The 22,961-nt window shown below is 55.2% G+C and overlaps 1 protein-coding gene across 2 annotated transcripts; it reads left to right on the top strand.

Moving 5' to 3' along the window:
• The first annotated feature begins 4,128 nt into the window (after positions 1 to 4,128).
• MPP1 (MAGUK p55 scaffold protein 1) lies at positions 4,129 to 22,791 on the top strand. 2 transcript variants are annotated; one of them, XM_023926970.2, is made up of 12 exons: positions 4,129 to 4,360; positions 10,716 to 10,859; positions 11,193 to 11,271; positions 12,266 to 12,351; positions 13,465 to 13,533; positions 16,401 to 16,597; positions 16,863 to 16,969; positions 17,865 to 17,945; positions 18,501 to 18,581; positions 18,922 to 19,124; positions 19,491 to 19,565; positions 21,568 to 22,791. In XM_023926970.2, the coding sequence occupies exons 1-12, from the start codon at positions 4,253 to 4,255 to the stop codon at positions 21,742 to 21,744; spliced, it is 1,407 nt and encodes a 468-aa protein (XP_023782738.1). In that variant the 5' UTR covers positions 4,129 to 4,252; the 3' UTR covers positions 21,745 to 22,791. The 2 variants fall into 2 exon arrangements, with proteins under 2 accessions (XP_023782738.1, XP_023782739.1); XM_023926971.2 differs by lacking the exon at positions 4,129 to 4,360 and adding an exon at positions 6,134 to 6,329.
• Positions 22,792 to 22,961: the final 170 nt, after the last annotated feature.

Below are 22,961 nucleotides of genomic sequence, written 5' to 3'. Positions count from 1 at the left end.
ATAACGGCTTGAAAAAGCCTCATGCATCTGCCACATTTTCCAAGCTGCTGTACAGGGAGCCTTTGCTGTGGCCCTGGCAGTGATTACATTACAGCCCAAGCAGGAGATGCAATCAGCCTTTGGCTTAATTGCATTCTGACAATAACCAGGCACAAAGGTGAGGAAAGGCTGCCTGGCAAGCAGTGGCCTGAAGAGAGGGATAGGAGCCAGGAGCTTCTCAAAGGGAGCACCCCTGCCTGAGGCAGAGTAGCCCTCAGCCTGGGAGGACAAAACCCACCACCTCAGACCCTTCTCAAGGCATCCTTCCTCAGCTCCAAGGCAACTCCATCTCTCCTGTGCTTCAGCCCAGCTGAAGCATAAATACCCTTCAGGGCCTCTACCAGTGGATGCTCAGACTCATTTTCCCTCCAGAAAGACGCTGCCATGTTGTGGCACATTTGTCTGGTGACACAGAGTTAGATAAGAGGAAAAGCTCTGCGAACCAGAGCCTACTCTGGGTTATTTTCAAAGAGGAAGCACAGCTGAAATCTCTGCAGGCGTCCCAGCAGCCTTCACCCACCAGCCCTGAGCAGTTCCAGGATGTTCTCCAGCCTGCCAGGCAGCAGGGAAGGGACTGTGCTGAACAAGAGCAGTAGTGGGCAGGCAAGCAGGCAGATGTGTCTGAGCCTGCCAAGTTCTGGCATCCATTACTGGAAGCATGTCTTGACATTTATCTTGTGAGGAACAGAGACCAGACGCTGTTTCCTCACAGCACGACGCAGATCTGAAATGCATCACATCCTCCCCCAGCCACAGACGTTTCTGCGCAGGGGAAGGGCTTGACCAGCATGAAGCCCTCTGCCTTTCAGCCAGAAGATGCCCTGCCCAGTCACAACCCTGCCAAGAGCCCTGCTGCCTCACGGGCTACCTGGATGAATCCTCCTGGACCCCAGGGATCTTTTGTCTTTCATGGCTCAGGTGCCAGGGTTGCCTGGGCTAGGTGATCTGTGCTCACACAGTTTTCTGGTATCTCCAGGAAGACAAAATACATCCTGGCTGTCTCTTTCTATTACAGCTCAAGCAGAGATTAATTTGAAAGCCAAAGTGTGTGAAGTTTCAATGCTTGGCCAGATAAGCCATGGGCCAGGGAGGTTTCTGAATGGCCTTTCCTTCATGCTGGATGGAGAGCTCTTGGTGTGGTTCCCCTGAGTCCGGTGTGCGGAGTGTTTGCAGCTCTTGCAGCTGTGCAGGTGGGCACCATTCTCTGAAAAAGATGCCAGCACATAACAGAAACAGGCAGTATCAGGCTGAAGAGAGCACCTGAGCAGGGACCATGGCCAATGGGGAGCAAAGCAGATTTGGGCAACCGCAGCTTAAATCCAAGCTCAGCCACGGAGCTGTGGCCAAGCTGCTTACCACCTCCTCCACCTCACTTTTCCCATATGCAACCAAGAGGGAATGAACAGACTTAAACATCATTTTTCTGTCTGTCAGGTGTCTCTTGTCACATTTCTCCCTCCTACTACACATTCCATGATTAACTTCAGGGCTTGTCTCTGCTCTCTGTATCTCTTGCCTCCTACTCCACGTTTCTACCAGCCTGTTTCTAGCCCGTGAGGGCAAAGAGAAGCCCTGCACAAAGGGGCCCTGCCTTCAGCACATCTCAAAGCCATGCCCCACCAATCCCAGTGTGTGTCCACCTCCCCCCTCCTCCTCGCAGGCTGCTTCAGCTGCTGGGTGAGGATGCTACAAAGTGCTCTGCAGAGCCTTCTTGGTCAGCTGGGCAGGGATGGGGAAGATGAAGGCTCCGAGCAGTATTCTCCAGCCTGGCGGGCACATCTGCTGGGGCTGAAGGCAGCCAGGCACCCTTTGACTTTTCTAGTCCATTATTTTCTCATCCTAATCAGGCTGTCCAGGGAACTCTGCAGACAGTCTGGGCCACAGGTTCCACCAGGTGCAGCTGCAAAACATGGCCCATTTAGCTGTCTTTCTTCTGCTCCTGGTATTGACTCACCTGATCTCCTACTAACACTTCAACCCTATCACATGCTTGGTACACAGAGCTTGCTTAGCATTAGGAGCTAAATTTGCTGAAGCCTTAGACTACAAGTTGCAAATTTCCACCCAGATAGGCTGAACTTTTACCAAGTTAAGTAAAAGGGGGCCCCAGAGCTGGTTTGAGCTGGGAGATAAGGAAGCAGGGAAGGCTGCTACCATCATTAAGTCAGCTGACACAGCAGTCTTAGAGATAAGAGAAGGAACAGCCCACCTAGAGACAGTGAGGGAACCCAGTAAAGAACACCCCAGATCCTAATATTACTAGTGGTCAGAACTGTCATGTGAGGGGTGGGGAACTTACATTGTAAGACTATAATTGCCCAAGAATTTTTTTTTATTTTTTTGATTTTGGCTCCTCTTTGGAGGTACCCTTCTCAAGCTGCTCTACATATAAGATAAATAAACAGCCCATTTACTCAGTGGACTGGCAACTGTCTTCTTCAAGCAGGTCCAAGCCCTCTTGATGGTGGCATAAATCCTGGCAGGTGGGGTAATGCCTTCAACAAAGCCTAAGGCCCTAGATGGGCAGTGTGAGGCTGAGGATAGGGCAAGAAGTGGAGCTATGTCCAGACAATGCAGGACTCCAGGCAGGCGATCCCACAAAAGTGCTCAACAGCTGCCACAGGAATGGGACTGCTGGGAAGAGCACTCCCAGTCCTGTGTGCTTTGGGATTCTTTGTTCCTGGTAGCACTAGAAGAAGCTTGCTGGAGTCAGTCACATCAGTGCCTGCATCTCCCACACCTCCTTTTCCCTACATCTCACAGCATTCTAGGTTTTCTTATAGCCCAGTCAGGAACAGTTTTGTTCCCACAAGGCATGAGAAACTTGCTGTCAGAACATGAGATGGATTTTCCTTCTTTCTTCTCCCCTTCCCCTCCCACCCTCCTCTCTGTTTTCCTGTTTCTTTTCTCTAGGAGTTTGCACCCTTCTTGTATCTCTTAGGGTAACTTTAGACCAGCTCAGCCTGGAGAACTCATCTAGCAGCAGTGTGGGAGTCTGGCACATGGCAACTTCTAAACCTCCAGGATCCCAGGGATGGTGTGAAAAACCCTTTCAATGATTTCTTAAAGAATAATTCAGCAGAGTTAACTTCCATCCTCAAATAAAGCTCAGACTTCACTTGGACCCTCTCATCAGTAAGACCTACAGTAAGGGCAGAAATGGTTTGACAGAAGCCCTTTGCACCACGTGTGGCTCACAAATGCAGGGATTTGCCATCCCACCCATGCAAGTTGAAGGAGGTGGGAGACCCAGAACAGCTCAAGAAGAGGGCTGTCTTTGCTAGAGTTCAACAAATCTGTGCATATGTGAAGGGTCTCCTTGCCTTGGAGGTATGCTGGAGCTCTGCACAGTGGCAGAGCCCAGGAATGACCATTGGTTTGTGAGAGTCACCCACACACCAGTGACACTTTGGAGAGGTGCTCCCCATGCCCTTGCTGGGCCTCTGCCCAGAGTTTCCAAATGAGCGAGGATGGTGAAGGGCCTTGAGAGGAAGCCTTGTGAGGAGCAGCTGAGGTCACTTGGTCTGTCCAGCCTGGAGAAGAGACCGAGCACAGACCTCGTTGCAGTTACGACTTGCTCATGCTTGTTACCCAGCTTCATGCTGAAGCTGTGTCAGGGGATATTTAGGCTGCATGTTAGGAACAGGTCGTTCACCCAGAGGGTGGTCGGGCACTGGGACAGGCTCTCCAGGACAGCGGTCACAGCCCCAGCCCCACAGAGCTCCGGGCACAGGCTGTGGCTCTTGGGGATGTCCTGCACAGGGCCTGGAGCTGGCCTCGATGGCGCTTGCGGGTCCGTTTGGGACAGCTTGCGTGCACTCTGTGATCTGAGTGCTTGGGCACAACCAGGGGCAGGCTCGGCCGAGGGCTGGCACAGCCCTGACGCGATGGGGACACTGGCACGGGGGAAAAGCCCCGGCGCGGCGGCGAGGCGAGGCTGAGGGGCGGCGGGCAGGCCGAGCGCGGCCCTGACAGTGCCGCCTCCTCCGCCCCGGCTCCTCTGCCTCGCTGCCGCCGGGCGGCCCTGCCGAGCCCCCCGGCCCGTCCCCGGCCCGTCCCCGGCCCGCCCCAGCCGCCTGGCCCCGCCCGGCCGCCGCCGGCCCCGCCGCACACGGGCGGAGCGAGCGGGAGCCCGCGGCGCTGCCGCAGCCGGGCCGGGCCGGGCCGCTCAGCGCTGCCGGGGCCAGCGGGGCCGGCCGCAGCTGCCGCCGCGATGACTCTCAAGTCAGGGCGCAGCGCCGGCGGCGGCAGCAGCAGCATGAGGACGGCGCTCTCTGACCTCTACCTGGAGCACCTCCTGCAGAACCGGCCCAAGCCCGAGGTGAGCGGCCCGGTACGCCCCCAGACCCTGCGCCCCGCTCCCGGCCCCCATCCCGCTCCCGGCTCCATCCCCGCCGAGCCCCGGCAGGGAGCCCCGGCGTGCCCCGCTCTCCTGCGGGCCCTTAGCCCAGCGCTCTGTGCCCGGCTCAGGCCCGGCACGGCTCCCCCGGGGGTCCCGCTCCATCCCGCCCCACCCGCACATGCGGGGCGAAGCACGGCCCCACAGGTCCCGAAGGCAGGGACCAGGCTGCGCATCCAGCTGCGTGCCCTGCGCTGGTCCCCGGCGCCCCGGGAGCAGGGATGCTCGCTGGGGACCTGGGGCGCCTCCGGGGAATGGTCAGCCAGCGTAGCCGGCAGGGCAGAAGGAGCTGGGTGCAGGGGAGGAAGGCTCCAGCATCCTGCCACGCACGGATGTGCTTGTTTTGCTGCAAAGTTGTAGCTGGTCTGAACTGGAACTGCCTGTCACATGAGCTGATTCAGCTGCTGAGCGACCTCCGGGTCCACAGCATGGGCTGGAGGAGGGTGGGGGTCTCTTCCCCAGGGAAGGAGGATGCGGGCAGCCCTTCTCGGGCCTGCCAGGGACAGGGAGTGAGCCGATGGCCGCAAACACCCCACCTTCAACAGAAGGGGAGCAGGCTGCAGGAGCCCTCTCGGTTCGGCTGGGTGGGCTCTTTCTCCACTCAGTGTTGTCTGGGGTAGCTTGGGTGCAACCAGGAGAAGGTCGGCAGTTGCCAGCGTTAAACAGCTGGTGCTTTTCTCCCGGCAGAGATTTCCAGCTTTGAAAGACATCCTTGGTGAAGCCATGGCATAATGTGCCTGGGCTAAGGTTCCCTTGCAACTGTGGGAAGCCTCTGAGAGAGAGCAGGGAGGAAATTTCTCTGAAGTGCCGTCCTTTGCCCGTCCTTTGCCCATCGTATTGGACACTTAAACGTGCAAAAGAGGCTTGTCAGATCTGTCTCACACCAGTGGCTCATCTGCTTTTCATGGTTCAACCCTGGCAGGGTGCTTTGAAAAAAACAGTAGGAAAAAAATAATTAAAGCAAAGCATCTGGACCAGGCAGCTGCTGAGAGGAGCTCTCCCATCCCTCTGCCTGCCAGATCCAGGCAGAGGGCCTGCCTGGCTGCAGAGCAAGAATAAATTGCCAATAGCAGCAGAGCATGGAAAGTGCAGGAGCTGCCCTACAGCTTCCTGGTGTTATGGTGTATTATTTTAGCAGGGATAAAGGGAGATATGGTGAACTGAGATCTGCATGAGGCCTTTCAAAAGGAGCTCTGAAGGGCTGGCTTCCAGCAGTGTCCTGAGCTTGTGAGTCACAGATACCTGTCTCTGTGTCATGGGCATGCAGAGATGGTGCTGGCCCGCGGTGGCTGTGGCCCCTCCATGAGACACCAGGACATTGCAGAGCAGCAATGTCCCTTCTTGGGAAGGGTGCTGAGTCTGCCTCATCCTGGTCTGGAATCAAACAGGGTGACTGGGAGGTTTCTCTTCTGCATTTTCTGTGGCAGAGCCACGTGCTGGGAAATGCTGTCCTGTGTTCCTCACGTGATGACAGAGCATGCAAATCATGGCAAGTGGAAGCCATGTTATTGCTAGAAAACAGTCCCAGGCTTCTCCTCTTGAGCCTCAGCATGTGCCTGTGTATCTTTGCTGTATCTCCTGACTGACAAGTACAGATTTACAAGAAAGGTGTGGGCTTTATTCCCAGCTGTTCACCTGGTTGGCAGGATGACCTTGGGCTTGTCCCTTTATCATCTGTGACTCAGTTCCCCAGCTGTAAAATGGGCAGCAAACGTGACCTTTGGGAGTTTGGTGGACAAAAGGAGGGTATTTCTGGGGAGAGGTGATCTTGAGGGTGCAGAGGGAACGCTGCACTTGCCTCTGGGCAGCAGTTCTCAGGATCTAGCTGGCAGCAGCTCCAAAGCAGACTGAGGCCACAGTTCCCAGGGACAAAGTCCTGAATCAACCACAGGTAAAACTTGGTTGAAAGCTGAGCTAAAACTTCTGGCTTTGACTAATGAAGTGGGGAGGGCTGGTTCCAACTTTTTAATCTCAAATGTATTTTGCTGTGTTGCTATGTGTAACAGATACTAGGAAAAAGCTGTTTTGCAGGGCTTGTTCTGGAAGCTGGGATGGAGTGGCAGGGCAGCTCCTCCTTCTGTCAGTGTTGTGGTTTCTCCGGCTGTCCCTTGGAGGTTACCAGCTTCACAAACACATCTGGAGGGCTGCATCAGCCTTTTCTGGTGGGAAGGTGGTGCCTCAGCAAAGCTGACTGTGCTCCCTTGAAAATCTGGCCCATCTCCATTGCAGCACTCTGTGATCTGGAGTCAGTGTGAGGGCACACAGAGCTGGCAGCACCTTCTGGCTGCCAGGACCATTTTGTATCCCTCCAATTTCTCTTTTCCCCTTCCCACAGAGACCTGTTAGTGTTGCAGGGCCTTTTCCCTGTGTCAGCAATGTAGTCCTTTTTGGTTTAAATGTTTGGTGCTTTGATTCTTGTTTTTAAACTTCAGTCATACTGGTAGAAAGGGTTTGAGGTGAGATTGTTCCTGTGACTGTGCAGGCAGACTTGAGATGTCAGTACCTGGCAGAATGAATTAAATGTCCACGTGGCTGCTGTCTCCAGCCTGCTGGAGTAGCCCTAAAGCAGCTCCCAAGCTCAGTTTTTTGCTACTTTGCTTTTTATACACATTGCTGTATTTTTTAAGCTGTACAAGACTGAGCTGGACGGATCCTGGATGGGCAGGGAGGCAAGGCTGGAAGCACTGGAGGGTGGGAGGAAAAAAATACTGCTGGATCAGGGCATATGTGCACCAAGAAGTGCCCCAAACTCCCTGCATGCCCCCATGGCGATTATAATGTGAGGGGTGATGATTCATGGAGGGAGCTGGGATTTTGTTCCTCACAGTGTGAGAAGAGTGTGTCTTCCTGCCAGCCAAGAGGGCAATCCCAGAGAAACCTGGCTCCAGGGTTCCTTCTTGCATCCAAGCTGCTGTACTTTGGGGGCCTGCTTGGCAAAACCAGCAGTACTTTTCACCAGGTACTCACCAGGCAGCCCTGTTTTTCCAAAGTCTCTTGGTTAGGGCAGCCAGGAAAGCCCAGGAACCAAATCTCAGAACCTGCCCTTTGCACTGCAGTGCTGCTTTCCTCAAGTGCTGCTTCAGCCTCCTGCAAACAAGCTGCCCAGTTAATGTTTGATTTGCCCATGGCATGCAGCCTGGTGGAGCCAGCACAGCAGCAGCAGCAACCCTGGCAGACAGTGCTGACCCCACTGGGGGCCAGGATGCCAAGTCCTGGGATCCTCACCACATTCCCTGTTGGTAAACACTGCCCAAGGAACTGCTACACTTCCCTCTGCCCCAGGGGCAGAAATCTGGGCCCTTGAGGAAAGTTGAGAGGCAAACAGGGGGTTGTGGGGCACCTCTGTCTGACCCATGGAGCTGCTGGCTCTTGTGTGCATTGCCACTGGAGCAGGATTTGTGCAGGAGGATTTGTACCATTGTCAGCCAGCTGCAAGGCACACAGGGCTGCTGGGTGCTGGGCTGTCCAGCACCCCTATTGCACAGCTCAGCCCCACAGCCTCCTTGCCCCACATCTGCCCCAGCACTGGCCTTGGCAGTGACAGAGCCCAGGGCTGTGCAGAGCTGGCAGTGGCTGGTGGCCACGCTGGCTCTCAGCAGCACTCACAAAAGTTTCCTGTGGAGCAGTGCACAAGGAGCAGAGTCTGGCCTGTCAGCAGTGTGATTCAGAAGGCTCTTGAGGTCACAGACCATGCTGGGCCAAGACAGCCAAGAGCGTGGCAGCTGCCAGGAGAGTGCAAGGCAATCCAGCCAGCCAGCTCATGTGTATGGGACATGAGAGCCACGCACATCTCCTGTTTCTGGGTGGCAGCATCAGGGCTGAATCTGCCACCCCGAGGATCCTGGTTGTCTTTGTGACCCAGGCATTTTCCCATCACCATCCACTGGCTGCCCAGTGCCATCAGCAAAAAAGCCCAAACCATCCCAGCATGGCTCTGGTATTGGAGGACCCTTCTGCATTCAGAGTTGCCAGTGAGTGACTGGTGGCCATCCCCAGGCACAGCAGCCAGTCTCTGGTGACAGACCTTGTTCTCCAGGAGTCACCAGGGAGACACTGGTGCTGCGTCAGCATCGAGGGCTGGGTGTTTTTTCCAGCTCTCAGCAAAAAGCAAAGGTCGGGGCCAGGAGGCTCAGCTGATGGGGATGGTGAGGATGGGAACTCCCAGTCCCTGGAGCAGACTGTGCTGTGTCCTGGGTCATTAGGCTCTGCTGAGCCTAGATGTTTGAAGCCAGGAATTGCATGGTCTAACACTTCTCCAAGACATGACCAAGATAAGTATGATCTGTGCTGACTCCAACCACCTCACGGGCACTTTGGCCTCAGGTCCAGCTGCAGAAGATCCTTGTCCTCCTATTCCTCCTTGCACCTGCTGGTTTGGCAGAGGGGGACAGCTGACAGAGAGCTGTGGGACAGCTCTAGGCATGCACACTGGATCTGTTCCTCTGCACTGCAAATGGTGTGGGAGCATTTGCTAAGTGCTGGCAAGCCAGGCTTGGGGGGATGGATACAAGTTGTTCTTGCTTCCATCCTGCAAGTCCATGACCTGGGTGCTGTTCTGGGCTGGGATTCAGCCTTCTTCTCCACGTTTAAACCATTGGCAGCTGGAGCCCACGTGGTCCCCTTTTGAAGAGGAGGTTGGTTGGCACTTTTGGAAGTAGTCGGCTTAAAAATAAATCACTGCATCATGGGCACACAGCTCCCTGAGCCCTTCCCTCCCTGGCCCATCCCACCAGTGCCCTTTCTGGGGGCTGTGACAGTGACCATGCCTGACTCTGCTGCCCCTTTCTTTGGCTCCCTCCCTGCTTTCTGTCATTGCAGAGAGCTGGATCACTGTTTCAGCCAGCAGATTCCAGCTCATCCCTACCAAAGCTCATATTATTGTGGTTTAGTGCCATGGCTGCAGCCCAGTAGTGGATGCTCTTCATGAGCCTTCCCCTGGGCTGACCAGATCTGCCTCCCCACCTGGCAGTGTGGGGCTGCTGCTTCTCATTTGCTCCAGGCCAGGGGGCTGGGGTGGCTGAGGGCAAGCTGGGGCGGGGGGGTCAGGCTGATATTTCCCAGCTCCTGGCATGGAGCTTCTGGCCCTGATGCCGAGTTGACAAGCGGGGCTGTGGTGGGGAGAGGTGTTGGCTTTGCCTGTCTGGGCATGGTCACGTTGCTGGTACAGGACTGACGCTGGTGAGGACCTTGCTGGGCATCCCTTCAGCTTTGCTGGCTGTGCCTCAGCTCAGGCACTGCTGGGAGGGAGGGTGAGGGCTGCAAACTGGGCCAGGAGTCTGGTGTGGAGTGGGACAGTCAGGAGGGTTTGTTTTGCATCATGGGCTGGTGTGGGAATTTGTGCCAGGAGGGCACGCAGGGGCTGCAGGTTGAAGCTGGTCTGGGTTTTGCTGGGCCAGCACTGATCTGGGAGAGCTTGAGGAAAGTCCGCTGCACTTGGGGATAAACAGGTCCATTTGTGAGCTGTGTGGAGACATTGTCCAGCATGTCTGAGGGATTTAACAGGACTGTGTCAGGCTTTCTTGGGCTGTGAGGGAGAAGCTCACCAGGCCAGATGGATTTGGAGGTTTTTGTATGGCACCCCAAGCACTCTCCATCAGGCCTGGTGCCAGCACGTGCTGGAAACCAAGAACAGAGGTTTCCTCAGGACTGAAAGCCTGTGCTTGGCTGCCCAGTACAAACCAGCATGAAAGGAGCTGGGAGCTGGGAAGGGGAGTGGGATGTTTCTGGCTGGCTTGGGAGCACACTGCCTTCAGTGACTGGATGTTGTGTACATGGCTCTGCACCATGTCAGTTGCCCAGAGATGTAGGTCAGGAAAGGTTCAACTTGCAAACTGAGCACGAACAAAGCCTGGCTCCAGTTCTTAGAGGTGTGTCCCAAACTGTTCTGTTTACTTGTTGAAGATGTCCTGGGCTTCAAGCTATGCAACAAGCCATCTGTGGGCCAAGTGCTGCTGTGACACACAAGGAGTGTTTGTGACTCTTTGCTTCAGAAGATCAGCTATGGACTCTTTTGGCTTCTGCTTCCTGTAGCTTTTCCCAAGTTTTCTTACCTCCTGTGTTTCCCAGGCTGGAAAACTGCAGATTAAACCCACATCCACATCTCCAAGGCTCAAATTCTTCTGCTAATTTACTTTCCTTGCCCTTAGTGTCTTCTCCTCCGCCATGCTCCACCTGTGCTGCAGGCACCTTAACACATTTGAGTAGCTCAGCCCCAGAGCAGGGATCCAACATTCCCAGGTGGAGCCCCTAAACTGTGGTCTCTGTTTTGCCCCGACAGGCCATGACTCAGTCCCCAAATGCCTTGACTGAGGACATTTACACCAACGGCTCAGCGACCCTGGGCAGCCCCTCGCACAGCAACAGCCGCGAGGTGCGCAAGATCCGCCTTGTCCAGTTCGAGAAGGTCACCGAGGAGCCCATGGTGAGACCTGGCAAGGCCCCAGAGCTGGATGGCACCCGGGGGGTGGAGGGGCAGGTTGAGCTGTGCCAGCAGGCTGACCCTGAGGGGAACAGGTCACTGGAGATCCCAGCCATGTGAAAAAGGTGCTGGACTCTGCCTTCTGCCAGGGACCCAAAGTGAGCCCCACAAAGGGTGGTGATGCTTGTGCCAAGAGGAGCTGAAGCAGCCTAAGTTGGCCTAGAGGGGTCTTCCCCCCAGCCACTGCACAGCCCACTGTGGACGTGGGCTTGGAGAGGACTTTGTGAGGAGAGCTCTCCCCTGCAGTGAGCAGTCATGGATTTTCCTGTCTTCCAGGGAATCACGCTGAAGCAAAATGACAAGCAGAGCTGCATGGTGGCCAGGATCTTCCATGGGGGCATGATTCACAGACAAGGTAACAAGGCCTTTGTAGAAGCAGTGCATGGGGTGCACGTCTGCAGGTGGTTTCTTCCCATGCAGCAGTAACGCAGGTCCTCAGCACTTTCCCCTGTGTCATGGACATCTGTGTCTGTTCCTCCCCTAGGGATGTGTCAGGAACTTGGGACTCACTGGTTTCTCTGCATGGTTGTCAAGTTAAAACACTGGAGGCTTTAGTGATAAATAAAGGGTTGGGGGAAGGGCTCTCCCAAAAAGGAACTGGAGATCATCTGTCTCTGTCTCATGATGGGGTCACTGTAAGAAGAGATGGATCATGCCCCGGAGACCATGGGGGAAGCTCTTCCCATTCCTAAAGTGCACAGGTGGGACAGGCATCCTGTAGATTGGCCCTGCAGACCAAAAGAAGGTGCCAAAAGAAATAAATAGGTGCTATTTTCTGGTTTTGGGTCTTGCCAAGGAGGCGTGGATACGAGATGTTCTCTGCTTAGAAGAGGCTGCTTTTCCAGCCTTGGATCCAAGTGGGAAGTCTGTGCTTACCACTGCCAAAATAAGACAGGAGCCATTCCAATAACACTACTGGAGCCTGATTTTTAGTAGTATATCTGAGGCTGTAATCTGCCTGGGTATATAAACTGAAAACACACAAAGTCAGGAATGCTTGTGTTAAGGGCTCTGTATGGAGGATGTGATTGGCTTCAGGTGAGGTACTTGGGGCTGTGTTTGAAATGCTGATGCAGGTGCTTTGACCAGTCCAAAGCGCTTTCCATGCAGTGGAAAGCAGCCTGATGACCTTCAGACTGGCTCAGTATGTGTATTGGGTGGAGGGGGAAGAATTCATTCCCCTTGTGCTTTCCTCCCATGTGCTTAGATGGCATGTGTGGTTCCAGAAGCACTGCCAGGCAAACACTGCAGTGCCCTGGCTCTGGAGGCTGATGGAGCTGTGTAAATTTGGTTTGGTGAGCACCTCTTGTTCCTTTTCTGCGTTTTCATGTTTCTCACATTGCTGGCAGGCTCCCTTCACGTGGGTGATGAAATCATAGAAATCAATGGGCAGAGTGCGAGCAACCACTCAGTTGACCAGCTGCAGAAGATGCTGGTAGGTATCTGTGTGTGTCAGGGCTGTTTTCTGGGAAGGACCCTTTTGGCCTGCATGCTGTGAGCATTCACCCCCACACCAGAGCCAGCACACAGCTGCCTATATACAGCACTGTGATGTGGCAGAAACCATCCTGCATGCAGCCCCGCTGGGGTCTGTGTTTGCTGCTTGTTTGTGGCCTCCTGGAGCAGCACTGAAGGCTGTTTACTGGGTCCCTGGCATGTGCTGATCCTGCGTGGAGCTTGGAAACCAGCTCTGTTTGCCAAGGCTGGTGTGCAGCTCCAGCCCAGGGCTGGCTGCTCTTGCAGATCTGAGCCACACATGCATGTCATGTTGGTGCTGTTTGCCTGCTGCTAATTCATGGTGATCCTGTCAGGCCCTTGCCAGAGACAGCTTTGGACAGGGCCTCAGACCTGCCTTGGGTTTGTACATTGATGATCCTGATCTATGCCTAGCATATGACACCTTGTTGGAGGGAGGTGGTGGTGCTGCTGAGGACCTCCACCAGCAGCAGGAGGCTTGGCCTTGCCAAAGGTCCACAGGATGTCCCTGTTCCAGACAGCAGGATCAAGGAGGAGCTTGTCTTTGTCTCCTGAGAAGAGTGGTTTGCCCAGGAGGCCCCTCCAAGCCTGCACATGTGGTTGTCCCACAGGACCATGGGGGTGTGGTGATGCATGTGAGGCAACAGTGCACTGGCCTGTGGCAGGCAAGAGAGTGCTGGGCCTCTAATACCACCAGGAGGGCCAGAGCAAGGGGCCAACATGGAGGACACCTGGAAGAATCAGCCTCTCCTCCCAGGTGCCTCACTGCAGCAGCCAGGGTGGAGATGATGCAGGTCTCCATTTTCATTCTGGTGGTGCTTAGCAGTGCCCACAGCCAGACCCTTGTGGGGGTGCTGGTGTCCCCCATGGGAATGGGACAAGCATGGCAAAGCCAAGCACAGCTATTTCTGACCAGGCTGTGGTGTCCCCCAGCACCACAGCACGATGGGGTACGCAGGAGCCCTGCCTTTGCAGGTCCTGGCACTCAGCACCTCCCTGCACAGGTTGCTGCTGTTGACCTGCCTCCAGACACCACCTCCTCCAACTCTTCTTTCTCCCCTTTGTTCACTAGAAAGAAACCAAGGGGATGGTCTCATTAAAAGTCATTCCCAACCAGCAAAGCCGCCTCCCTGCTCTCCAGGTAAGTGCAGCCTCTGGACTTGTGGGCAGTGCTGGGACATGGCTGTGGGGCAGGGTGGGACCAGAGCAAACCATGCAGGACCAGCGCTGGGGAGGGAGCTGTGCTCAGCCAGGGCAAGGGGCTGCCTTGTCTGAGCTGCTGGAGGGACCTGTCCTCTGCTTACATCAGTGCAAACAACCATATGTTGGGCCTGTGTGGTGTATTTACCAAAGTGTGCATAGGAACACGGGGCTGGGATGTCTGAGCCAGCAGTGCTGGTTGGGGATGGGAACGCAGTGGCAGGTGCACACCAGGGAGCACCTGAGGGTCTCCTTCAGAGCCATGGCTGTTCATGGTGGGGCAGCCCTGGCTCTGTGGTCCCTGCTGTCACCGAGGCCGGGTGCACCAGCCCTGGGAAAGGTGACGTCGGTCCGGATGCCGCTGCACACAGCGTGGGAGGAAGGAAGCAGTGGGGGGGAGGAAAGCAGTTCCTTGCACCTGCTGTCACTGCCAGGATGTGGGGGCCATGCTGTGTCACCAGGGGGTGACACCTGTGTGGCTTTGCCTTGGAAGTCCTGCTGTGGCTGAAGTAGAATGGTGGGGAGGGCTGTGTTCTCTGCCAAGACTTCAGGGCCTGCTAGCTGGGTTGCTGTCTTGTCTTGGTGCAGGAGCCAACCCCAGTGCATGGGGGATGTCATGGACAACCTGTTGTGGACAGGCAGGGGAAGGAGAGGAATTCAGAGGCAGAGGGTGGGGGCTGGATGGTGCTGGGTTGGGCTGAGGGAGCACATGTCATTCTTTACCGAGAGAAGATGTTCTAAACGTGGTGGCAAGTGTTGGTGACTGTTTCTTCCTTAGTCCATGCTGTCCCCAGTCCTGCTCAACCAGCTTTGCTCATGTGTTTATTAAACACTGGCCCATGCCTGTCCTTCCCTGCTGTCAATCTGCCCTCCCTGTCTGACCCAGCCAGCTCCAGTTGGCCAACTCCACGCCAGGGGAAAATCTACCCCAGAGGAAAAGAATGCAGTTGCTGGTTCATCTGAGGCTGGGAAAGACACAGGGACAAACTCTTTCCCAGCACAGTTGTACTCCGTCCTGCAGTGCCCAGAGCAGTGATGCTGTCTGCTCCCCACAGCCACAGCTGCTTGTGTCTGTTTGTGGCAGTACCACCACCAAGAGTGGACTGTTTCCACTCCTGGATCCCCACCATCACCTTTGTTTCAGTGCCTGCCAGGCAGGATGGTGGAAATCTGGCATCATGATGTTCCCCTGCCCTGGCTCATGAGGCCGAGTGGCTCTTGCAGGTCTGCTTGGGAGTGGCTTGATGAGAAGAAGCACAGAGCATTCAAGGCTCTTGAGGTCCCCTCCAGCATATCCCCTGCAGCCCTTTGACTTTAAAAGACCAAGACTTCTCATGCTGAAGCTTGATTAGCAGCTGAGTAGCCCCAGAGAGGGGCTGGCAGCAGGCAGGCAAAGAGCCCTGAGCAGCTGTGGGTGATGTGTGGAGCTGTCTGATGCCAGCTCCTAACTGCTGTAGGGGGTCTTTCCAAAGTGTCCTGGCTGGGGACACCAGTGCTGCAGGAGCAGAGAGCTCTGGGCAGTGCCTGCTGTGTATCCCTCGTGTTTGTGTGGATGATCAGCTTCCTGGTGCCAGAGAGTGCTTTCAAAGCAAGCAGCAGTCCTCATCCTGAAAGGAGATTCCACTCTTATTGTTCTTCCTAATTCCATTTTTTTGTGAGTGCTCTCATGTCACAGCTTGATCCATATGGTCTTTTCTGGCAGTGAAGGGGAACCATGTTTGTGTCCTGATGGCTCTGTGCCTCCAGCAGCACAGCTGAGGGAAATGGTTTTAATGTGGAACAAGGACTGCATGGTCTACCCTGCTGAGGGAGGATGAGTTTCCATCCTATCTATTTCTGCCTATCACATCTGATGACGGGATAGGCATCACCCCATGTGAAACTCTTTTCCCCCTTGCTACCTGTGCTATGTTTCTAGGGTAACTTGCCAGGGTCATGCTCAGTGTTCCCTAAACTCTGCTTTTCACTCCTAATCCTCCACACTCTGCCTGGCTTTGCCTCCGTTCTGGTCCTGACAGGGTCCTGCTGGGAGTGGGTGCTGTAGACTACCTCCCAAGGAGCTGAGCTAGCAGAAGGGACAGGGAAAGCAAACTCTCACACCTTCTTGGTCCCTGGGGCTTCCCCAGCCTCAGGAGGGTACACAGTGGCCTGGGAAGCAATAGCAGCAGCTCATTTGCAGTTGCAGCTGTGATGAATTGTAATTTTGTGACAGTAGCTGATACCAAAGGGACCAGGAAACCCCAAGGCAGGGATGGATACAGCACTGCAGCCTTGGCTCCCCAAAGGCCTTGTGCCATGCAGGGATTGCCCAGCTGTGAGGAAAGGCAGCACAGAGCACTGAGATTGAGCCATGGCTGTCCCTGGGGTCTCTATTGCATCATCACCTCTGTGCTCACTCCACTGCAGACCCCAGTTGTGTACCACATTGGTGAGACTCCTCTGTGGCTGGCCAAACTCACCAGCACTGTGCAGCACCCAGGGCACTGCAGGGAGGCTCCATGGCAGGGTTTGAACAGTGCCTGTGGGTGGGTGTGTGCCTAGAGGCAGCACCCCTGTCATCAGCTCCCAGTAAGGCCAGGATGCCCTCATCCATTCACCACCACATCTCACTACAATTCCATGCCCAAGACTTTCCCCCTGAGCTTTGTGCATCTCCTTTCTCCCCACACAGCCTTTTGGGGCCTGGAAAGGAGCAGGGACTTAGTGCCGGAGCCATCTCTGCAGTCACTGCTTGGGAATGCAGTGTGGGTGCCAAACTCAGCCACTCTGCATGGCCATGCTGATTCTGGTCTCCTCTGTCTTTTGCAGATGTTCATGAGGGCACAGTTTGACTATGACCCCAAGAAAGACAACCTGATCCCCTGCAAGGAAGCAGGACTGAAGTTTCAGATCGGTGATGTGATTCAGATCATAAACAAGGATGACAGCAACTGGTGGCAGGGCCGGGTGGAGGGCTCCTGCACTGAGTCAGCAGGACTCATCCCTTCTCCAGAGCTGCAGGAGTGGTAGGTCCCTGGATTTGCCCAGAAGGGCTGGATCTGGGAGTGGAGGCGGGACTAGTGACCTTGAGCTGTCAGGAGTTTGTGTTGGGTGACACCAGTGTCACTGCTGGGACAAGGAGGAAAACATCCCCTTCATGTGCTGCAGGGTGAGCCTTTGCCTGTCCCAGCAGCCAGCCTGTTTCTCTTGCAAGTCTGAGGGACAATCCTGCTGCTGTCCCAGGGCTTGGGGTGACAGCTGGGGCATGGTGGTGTGCTCCTCTCTTGGCAGGCGTGTGGCGAGCGTCACCCAGCCCAGCCAGAGTGAATCCCCCAGCTGCAGCCCCTTTGGGAAGAAGAAGAAGTGCAAAGATAAATACCTGGCCAAGCACAGCTCAAGTAAGTGTGAGCAGGGCACTGGGCTCAATCCCCAGCCCTGGACATCCCTCTCCCTCTAGGCAGGGCCATGTCTGTCCTCCAACCAAACAGCCCAGCTGTGTCAGCAGTGGAATCTCAGGATACCCCACAGCTGTCAGCTTTTTGAGTATCTTCTGCAATCTTCATGTTCCTCATGTGGCCACAGCTGTGTCCCCATGTAGAGCACAGGGCCAGGGCTGGCTCAGCACTGAGCTCCTGTACTCTCCCCTGGTGCCAATCCCTTGCAGTCCTGGCCCTGTGAGCTCAGGCTCCCCAGCCTCAAATCCCACAGGCTGCTGGATACAGGGGAGGCAGTGGCAGTGCTGAGCTGTCAGCTGAGTGTTCAGCAGCCAGGGAACAGCCTGAACTGCTCCCACAGCTGCCAAGGCCTGGCCTGGTCGGGTAGGGAACTGCCCCTCAGCCACCCATGCAAGCACCCCATGCTAAACCGAGCAAAGAGCTGGCAAAGGTGGGTGCCCAGGGACTGCTGGCTCCTGGCCTGGCCTGTGGCTCCAACCAGCAGCAAACAAGGCTTAAAGTCACTCAGATATATAAAGCTCCCCCAGCAACAAGCTCCCTGCAGCATCCTGCTGCCTCTAACCCAGCTCCCAGGTCCTACTGTCCTGAGCAGAATTACTGAGCAAAAGCAGCCCTGGCTTCTTTGGCAGCTCCCCAGCACCCACTCTGCCCCTCACATGCTGCCTGCTGTTGGTGCTGCTCTTTTTCCCAAGCAGCCAAACATGGATGAGCTCCCAGCCCAGTCCTGGCCACTCCTGTCCATTTGACCTGGCTTTGGTCTGACACACACACACACGGTCATGCTGGTGTGGCCAAGCCATTTCTGACCCCTCCATGTCTCGTTTCTCCTCCACCCCAGTTTTTGACCAGCTGGATGTCGTTTCCTACGAGGAGGTGGTGAGGCTGCCTGCCTTCAAGAGGAAGACTCTGGTGCTCATTGGTAGGTCCTGTCCCAGGCATCCTCTGCAGCACAGGGGCTGTGTGCTGGGAGCCAGGGGCAACCAGGACTGCACAAGGGCTGGGGCAGCACACCCACCCCTTCAAGACCCAGTAAGGTCTGGGGAACATTTCTTCAGCCTGCAGCAGTCATTCCATAGGCTGACCCCCTCCCTGCAGCATTGTGCATGGTCAGGCATCTGTGCTGCAATGCTGGGGAAGAGTTAATTCAGGCATTTGCAACTCCTGAGTATGTTCATGGAAAATGTCTATTAAAAGCAGCTCTGCAGTTGCACCAAAGCAAGAGCTCCCACGCTGTGGGGACTGAGCACTTTGTGGTGGACTCCACAAGGCATGGGCAGCCCACCCAGTGCAGCCAGGCTGGTTGCTCTGCAGGCAGCAGTGCCCTGGCTGGGGCTGGAGATGAGCATCCCCAGGGCATGAAGAGCCTCTTCCAGGGGTAGGAGACACCACAGACCAGCCCAGAAAACACAACCCCAGCATCTCCCACCAGGCTGCTCTGAGCCCAGCTCTAATGTCCATCTCTCTCTCTCTCCAGGGGCCAGTGGTGTGGGCCGCAGCCACATCAAGAATGCTCTGCTCAGCAACAACCCAGAGAAGTTCATGTACCCACCCCCATGTAAGTACCAAGCACAGGCTGCATTTCCTCTCACCTCTTTGATCCAGGACCTTCTGACAGCAGGTGGGAGGTGGGGAGATGTTCCTCCATGCCCCTGAAGTCAGAAGTCCCCACATGTAAGGCCTCCCTGCCTGCAGTCCCACATGGACCCACCTTCAGCCACAGAGGCACCCACACACAGACACCTCACCCTTTTCATCCAGTGCCTGTCCCCAGCTGGCTGAGGTCCCTACTTGTCCGAAGCAGTTAGCAGGGGATTAGTACAGCTTAGTGTTGATGCCTCCTCCACTGTTCCCCTCTCCTCTGGGGTCGAGCACTCACCCTCTCTCTCCCTCCCCAGACACCACACGCCCCCAGAAGAAGAATGAGGTGGATGGGAAGGACTATTACTTTGTCTCCACCGAGGAGATGACCCGGGACATCTCAGCCAATGAGTTCCTGGAGTTTGGAAGCTACCAGGGAAACATGTTTGGCACCAAGTTTGAAACAGTGCACAAGATCCACCAGCAGGACAAAGTCGCTATTCTGGACATCGAGCCCCAGGTAGGGAGCAGGGGAGGGGGTGGGGGGTCAGGGGCTGCCACAGACTGCATTACCTGGTGCTGGCTGTGACTGGCCCTGCCTTCTCTTCCCAAAGGAAAGCCAGCAAGCCCTGGGGTGGCATTTCCCTTCCCCAGACACGGGTACAGTGAGGGTGTTCCTGTCACAGCACACAGCTGGCTGTGACAGCAAGGCCACAGCCCGGCTGTTGTGGGAATGGGTGCAGGGACCCTTTCCCAGGAATCCACCCAGTGAGCTCATGTCCCCAGAGGTGTCTCTACAGCCCCCATGAGTCACAGGCACGATGCTGTGCTTGCTCCCAGCCTGGGGAAGGGCCACACTCTGTTAACTGCACCCCTCTCTCCACAGACCCTCAAGATTGTCCGCACGGCCGAGCTCTCCCCGTTCATAGTCTTCATTGCCCCGACAGACAAGGCAGAGGAGGTGAGTGGCAGGGTTGTCCCCTCCTGTCCCCCTCTGGCTTCTTGATCCATGGCAGCACCTGCTGCAGCAACCCTGGGCCCCCCACCAGCATATTCCTGTCTGCTTGGCTTTTGGTGGTCCAGAACCCAGCCCAGAGCTGAGAAACAGGAACTGCCAATTCCTGCAGCTGTAGACTCTGGCAGCCCTCATCCCAGCAGCATAATCACAGTGGGGAGCACAGCCTAGCAGAGGGGCAGGAGCATTTATCCCAACATCAGCTATGCAAATAGACACACAAACAACTGCTCCTTTCATTCTCTGCCTCATTAGGATGCTGATCCCTTTAACGTGAGGATTAAAGCAGCACTGATAGCGCAGTTAACTCATTCAGTGCCAAGCATCAGGCTGGCAGCCACGGGCTACCTCTTCCCAGGAAGCCCCCTGGATGCAGGGATGCTGCCTACCCTGCCCCACACCCCAGCCTGGCAGGGAGATGGGAAGACAGAGGCCAACAAGAAAACCCAGAGCTGTGCTCCCCCTGGATTCAATGGCAACACGGCCATCTCTTCCAACCTATTAACTTTGTGTTTGTAAAGCTTAAGCTGCAGATAGTTTGCAGAGAGGGTATTTATGCCACCTTCATAGCAAGTGTTGTGCAGGTATTTAGAGACACATTAACTGCCTGATGCAGCAGGCTGGGGCAGGGGGAAGGGGACAGATCTCAGAACAGAAAGGGCCACTGTCACCCACCGCTGCCTCCTTCCAGAGAGGAATCTCATCCTGCTGCAGTGGGCAGGGCCAGCCCTGCTGCCAGGCACTAAATATAACCCTGCAGCTCCGAGGGGAGGGATGCAGCAGAGTTAATGTGACCCCGCAGAGCTCACAGGAACAGAAACTGCTGCATGCCCTCCCTCCCCACCCCCGACAGCTGCTGGCTTCATCCACAGTGTAGGAAAAATTAATTTTTTAAGAAGAGATGAATATTTCCAGTAACTCTTTCAAGATGAAGGTAGCTAAGCAGTATCTTTTTTTCTTTTGCCCCTGCAGTAATAATTACATTTAAATTTTGTCACTGCTGCAAACACCTTAAAGACAGAAGCCTGCTGTGCCCTGAGGGAGGCTGTGGTGTTACTAATATTACTGTGCCACCTGTGATACGTTTTTACTGCTGACCACTAAAGGTATCACTGTTGTGATACATACCCAGGTGGTCTAACAAAAAAGCGAAGACTGGTCTGATTTGGGTCTGTTAATGTATTTTTAGGTCTATTTCATCTATTGATAATAGATGTAATTATATAATTATTAGATATAGATATAATAATAGACCGTTTACATCTATTAATATCTGCTCAGAGCAGAGCTCAGCCAAGCACTGCACCCCAAGCTGTCCCTCCTCCCCAGGCACAGAAGCTGCCTGTCTTTCAAGCTCCATTAGGAAATAATGTGGAAACAGTCTGGACCTCATTGCTAGAGGCAGAGCTGCACCCCTGGGATGCCCCCACAAGCTGGGCAGCCCGGCCACACTGGCAGGAGGGAAGTGGCAGCTTGGCTTTTACTATCGAGGTACAGCACTAAAACCAGTGGAGAGGCTGGTAAAGCTCGGCCAACTGGTGCTGTTGTGGTCAAAAGCCAGTGGGGAAGTGAGCATCCTGCAGGGATCCCACCTCCAATCTCTGAGGCCTGGAGCTGGTGAATGCCCACCAGAGCACTGAGCAGCCTGCTGCTTGTGAACCTTCTCCTTGAGAGCTGCCACAGAGCATTTTAAAGGTGGATAGGAGAGCCAGCAGGTCTGGCCTCACTCTGGCAGGTAACATGATGCTCCCAGCACCACATGAAGTCCAGCAAAAGCCCCAGACACAAGCCCAGAGATGACACAACAGCTCCTGACCCACCAGACAAGCTCTAAGGATTCTCTGTGCTCCGATTCTTCACAACCACTGGAGTTTTGGTGTTGGGAGGGCGTTTCCCTTTGGGGTGTGCTGTGAAGCTCCTCTCCTGAGCACTGTCCTGTCCCTTGCAGTCAGAGGCTCTGCAGCAGCTCCGCAAGGACTCGGAGAGCATCCGGAGCCGGTACGCACACTACTTCGACCTGTCCCTGGTCAACAACGATGTGGAAGAGAGCCTCCAGCTGCTGCAGGAAGCCTTTGAGCAGGCCTGCAGCTCTCCACAGTGGGTGCCTGTCTCCTGGGTCTACTGAAGGGGCACCCGAGCCCATCTGCTTCCCATCAACCATCCTGCAGCCACTGGGAAACACCTCCTCAACTTCCCCTGCCCCACAGCCCAGCACAGCTCCCCTCCTCTGCTGCTCCACGGACATGGTCTCGGTTCACACACACTCACAGGGTGCCCACAGCTCCCCTCCTGGGGGAACAAACACAGGACAGAGGCTGCCTGGGGGCCAGGCACCTCCTGTGACACTGCAGGGCAGAGCAGGGGCTACAGCAGAGCCCAGGTTAGCTCAGAGCACAGTTACCTGCCTTCCGTGGGCAAGGGAAAGCACAGTCCTGCTGTAGCACCCAGCTGACTTTCCCTGCAGCAGTCCCAAGTGGCAGACCGGGGGCTTTTCCAGGCAGATGTCTCCTGGCGTGGCAGGAATGCACACAAAGCAAACCCCTCCCTTCTCAATCCAAGGGTTTCCTCTCACAAACGGGGAGGATGATGAATGTGGCACGGAGCACCCCCAGGCAGGCCTCACCCCATGTTCCCAGGTTGAAGTTTTCTCATTCACCCTGTGCAGCCATAAAAGGTGTAAAAACTCACTGTATTGGAATTCTCACCGTGCAGCTTGGATTGTTACTGCCTGACCAGAGAAATCTGGGCAGCAGCTGAGCCAGTCCCACAGACCAAACCCCAGAGGGACCCTTCAATGGGCAATTACATCCAGCCACAACTATCTGTTGCATGCAGTAGAAAAGTGTCTGCAAAGATCGTCCAGGCATGTTTTCCAGTCTAGGGTGTCTCTCACTGTATGCAAACACGAAAGCCATGTTCAGCCCTGAGTTTGTACTGACTCACAAGCCCCACACCACCATGTCTGGGAAGTATCACCACATCCACCATGCAGGTGAAAAATCTCATTTGTGTGTTCAGTCAGCTATAGGGGCAAGGGGAAGGTGGTTAAAAAGTCTTGTGCAATTTTTTTTTTTTAAGGATGCCAAAAATAAAAATCTATGTGCAATAGGGACCTTTGTTCTGATCCACTGCAGGGAAACAATGAGCAGCAATAAATGTGTGCTGAAACATTGCCATGGCTGGTGTTTTACCTCACAGGCTGGGCGCTGACAAAGCAATGACAAAGGCCCTTCTAGTGATGGTCCTCATCAGTATGAACATTTCTCTGCCCCAACAGCTTCTTCAAGAGAGGGGCAGAGGCTGGGCACGTGGTAAAAGCTATCCCCCCTGCCCCATGAATAC

The sequence above is a fragment of the Cyanistes caeruleus genome, chromosome 14 (genome assembly GCF_971803275.1).
Source record: "Cyanistes caeruleus chromosome 14, bCyaCae1.hap1.1, whole genome shotgun sequence".
NCBI classification, from domain to species: Eukaryota; Metazoa; Chordata; class Aves; order Passeriformes; family Paridae; genus Cyanistes; species Cyanistes caeruleus.
The sequence above is the reverse complement of the archived record's forward strand: the minus strand, read 5'-3'. Positions and strand labels throughout refer to the sequence as shown.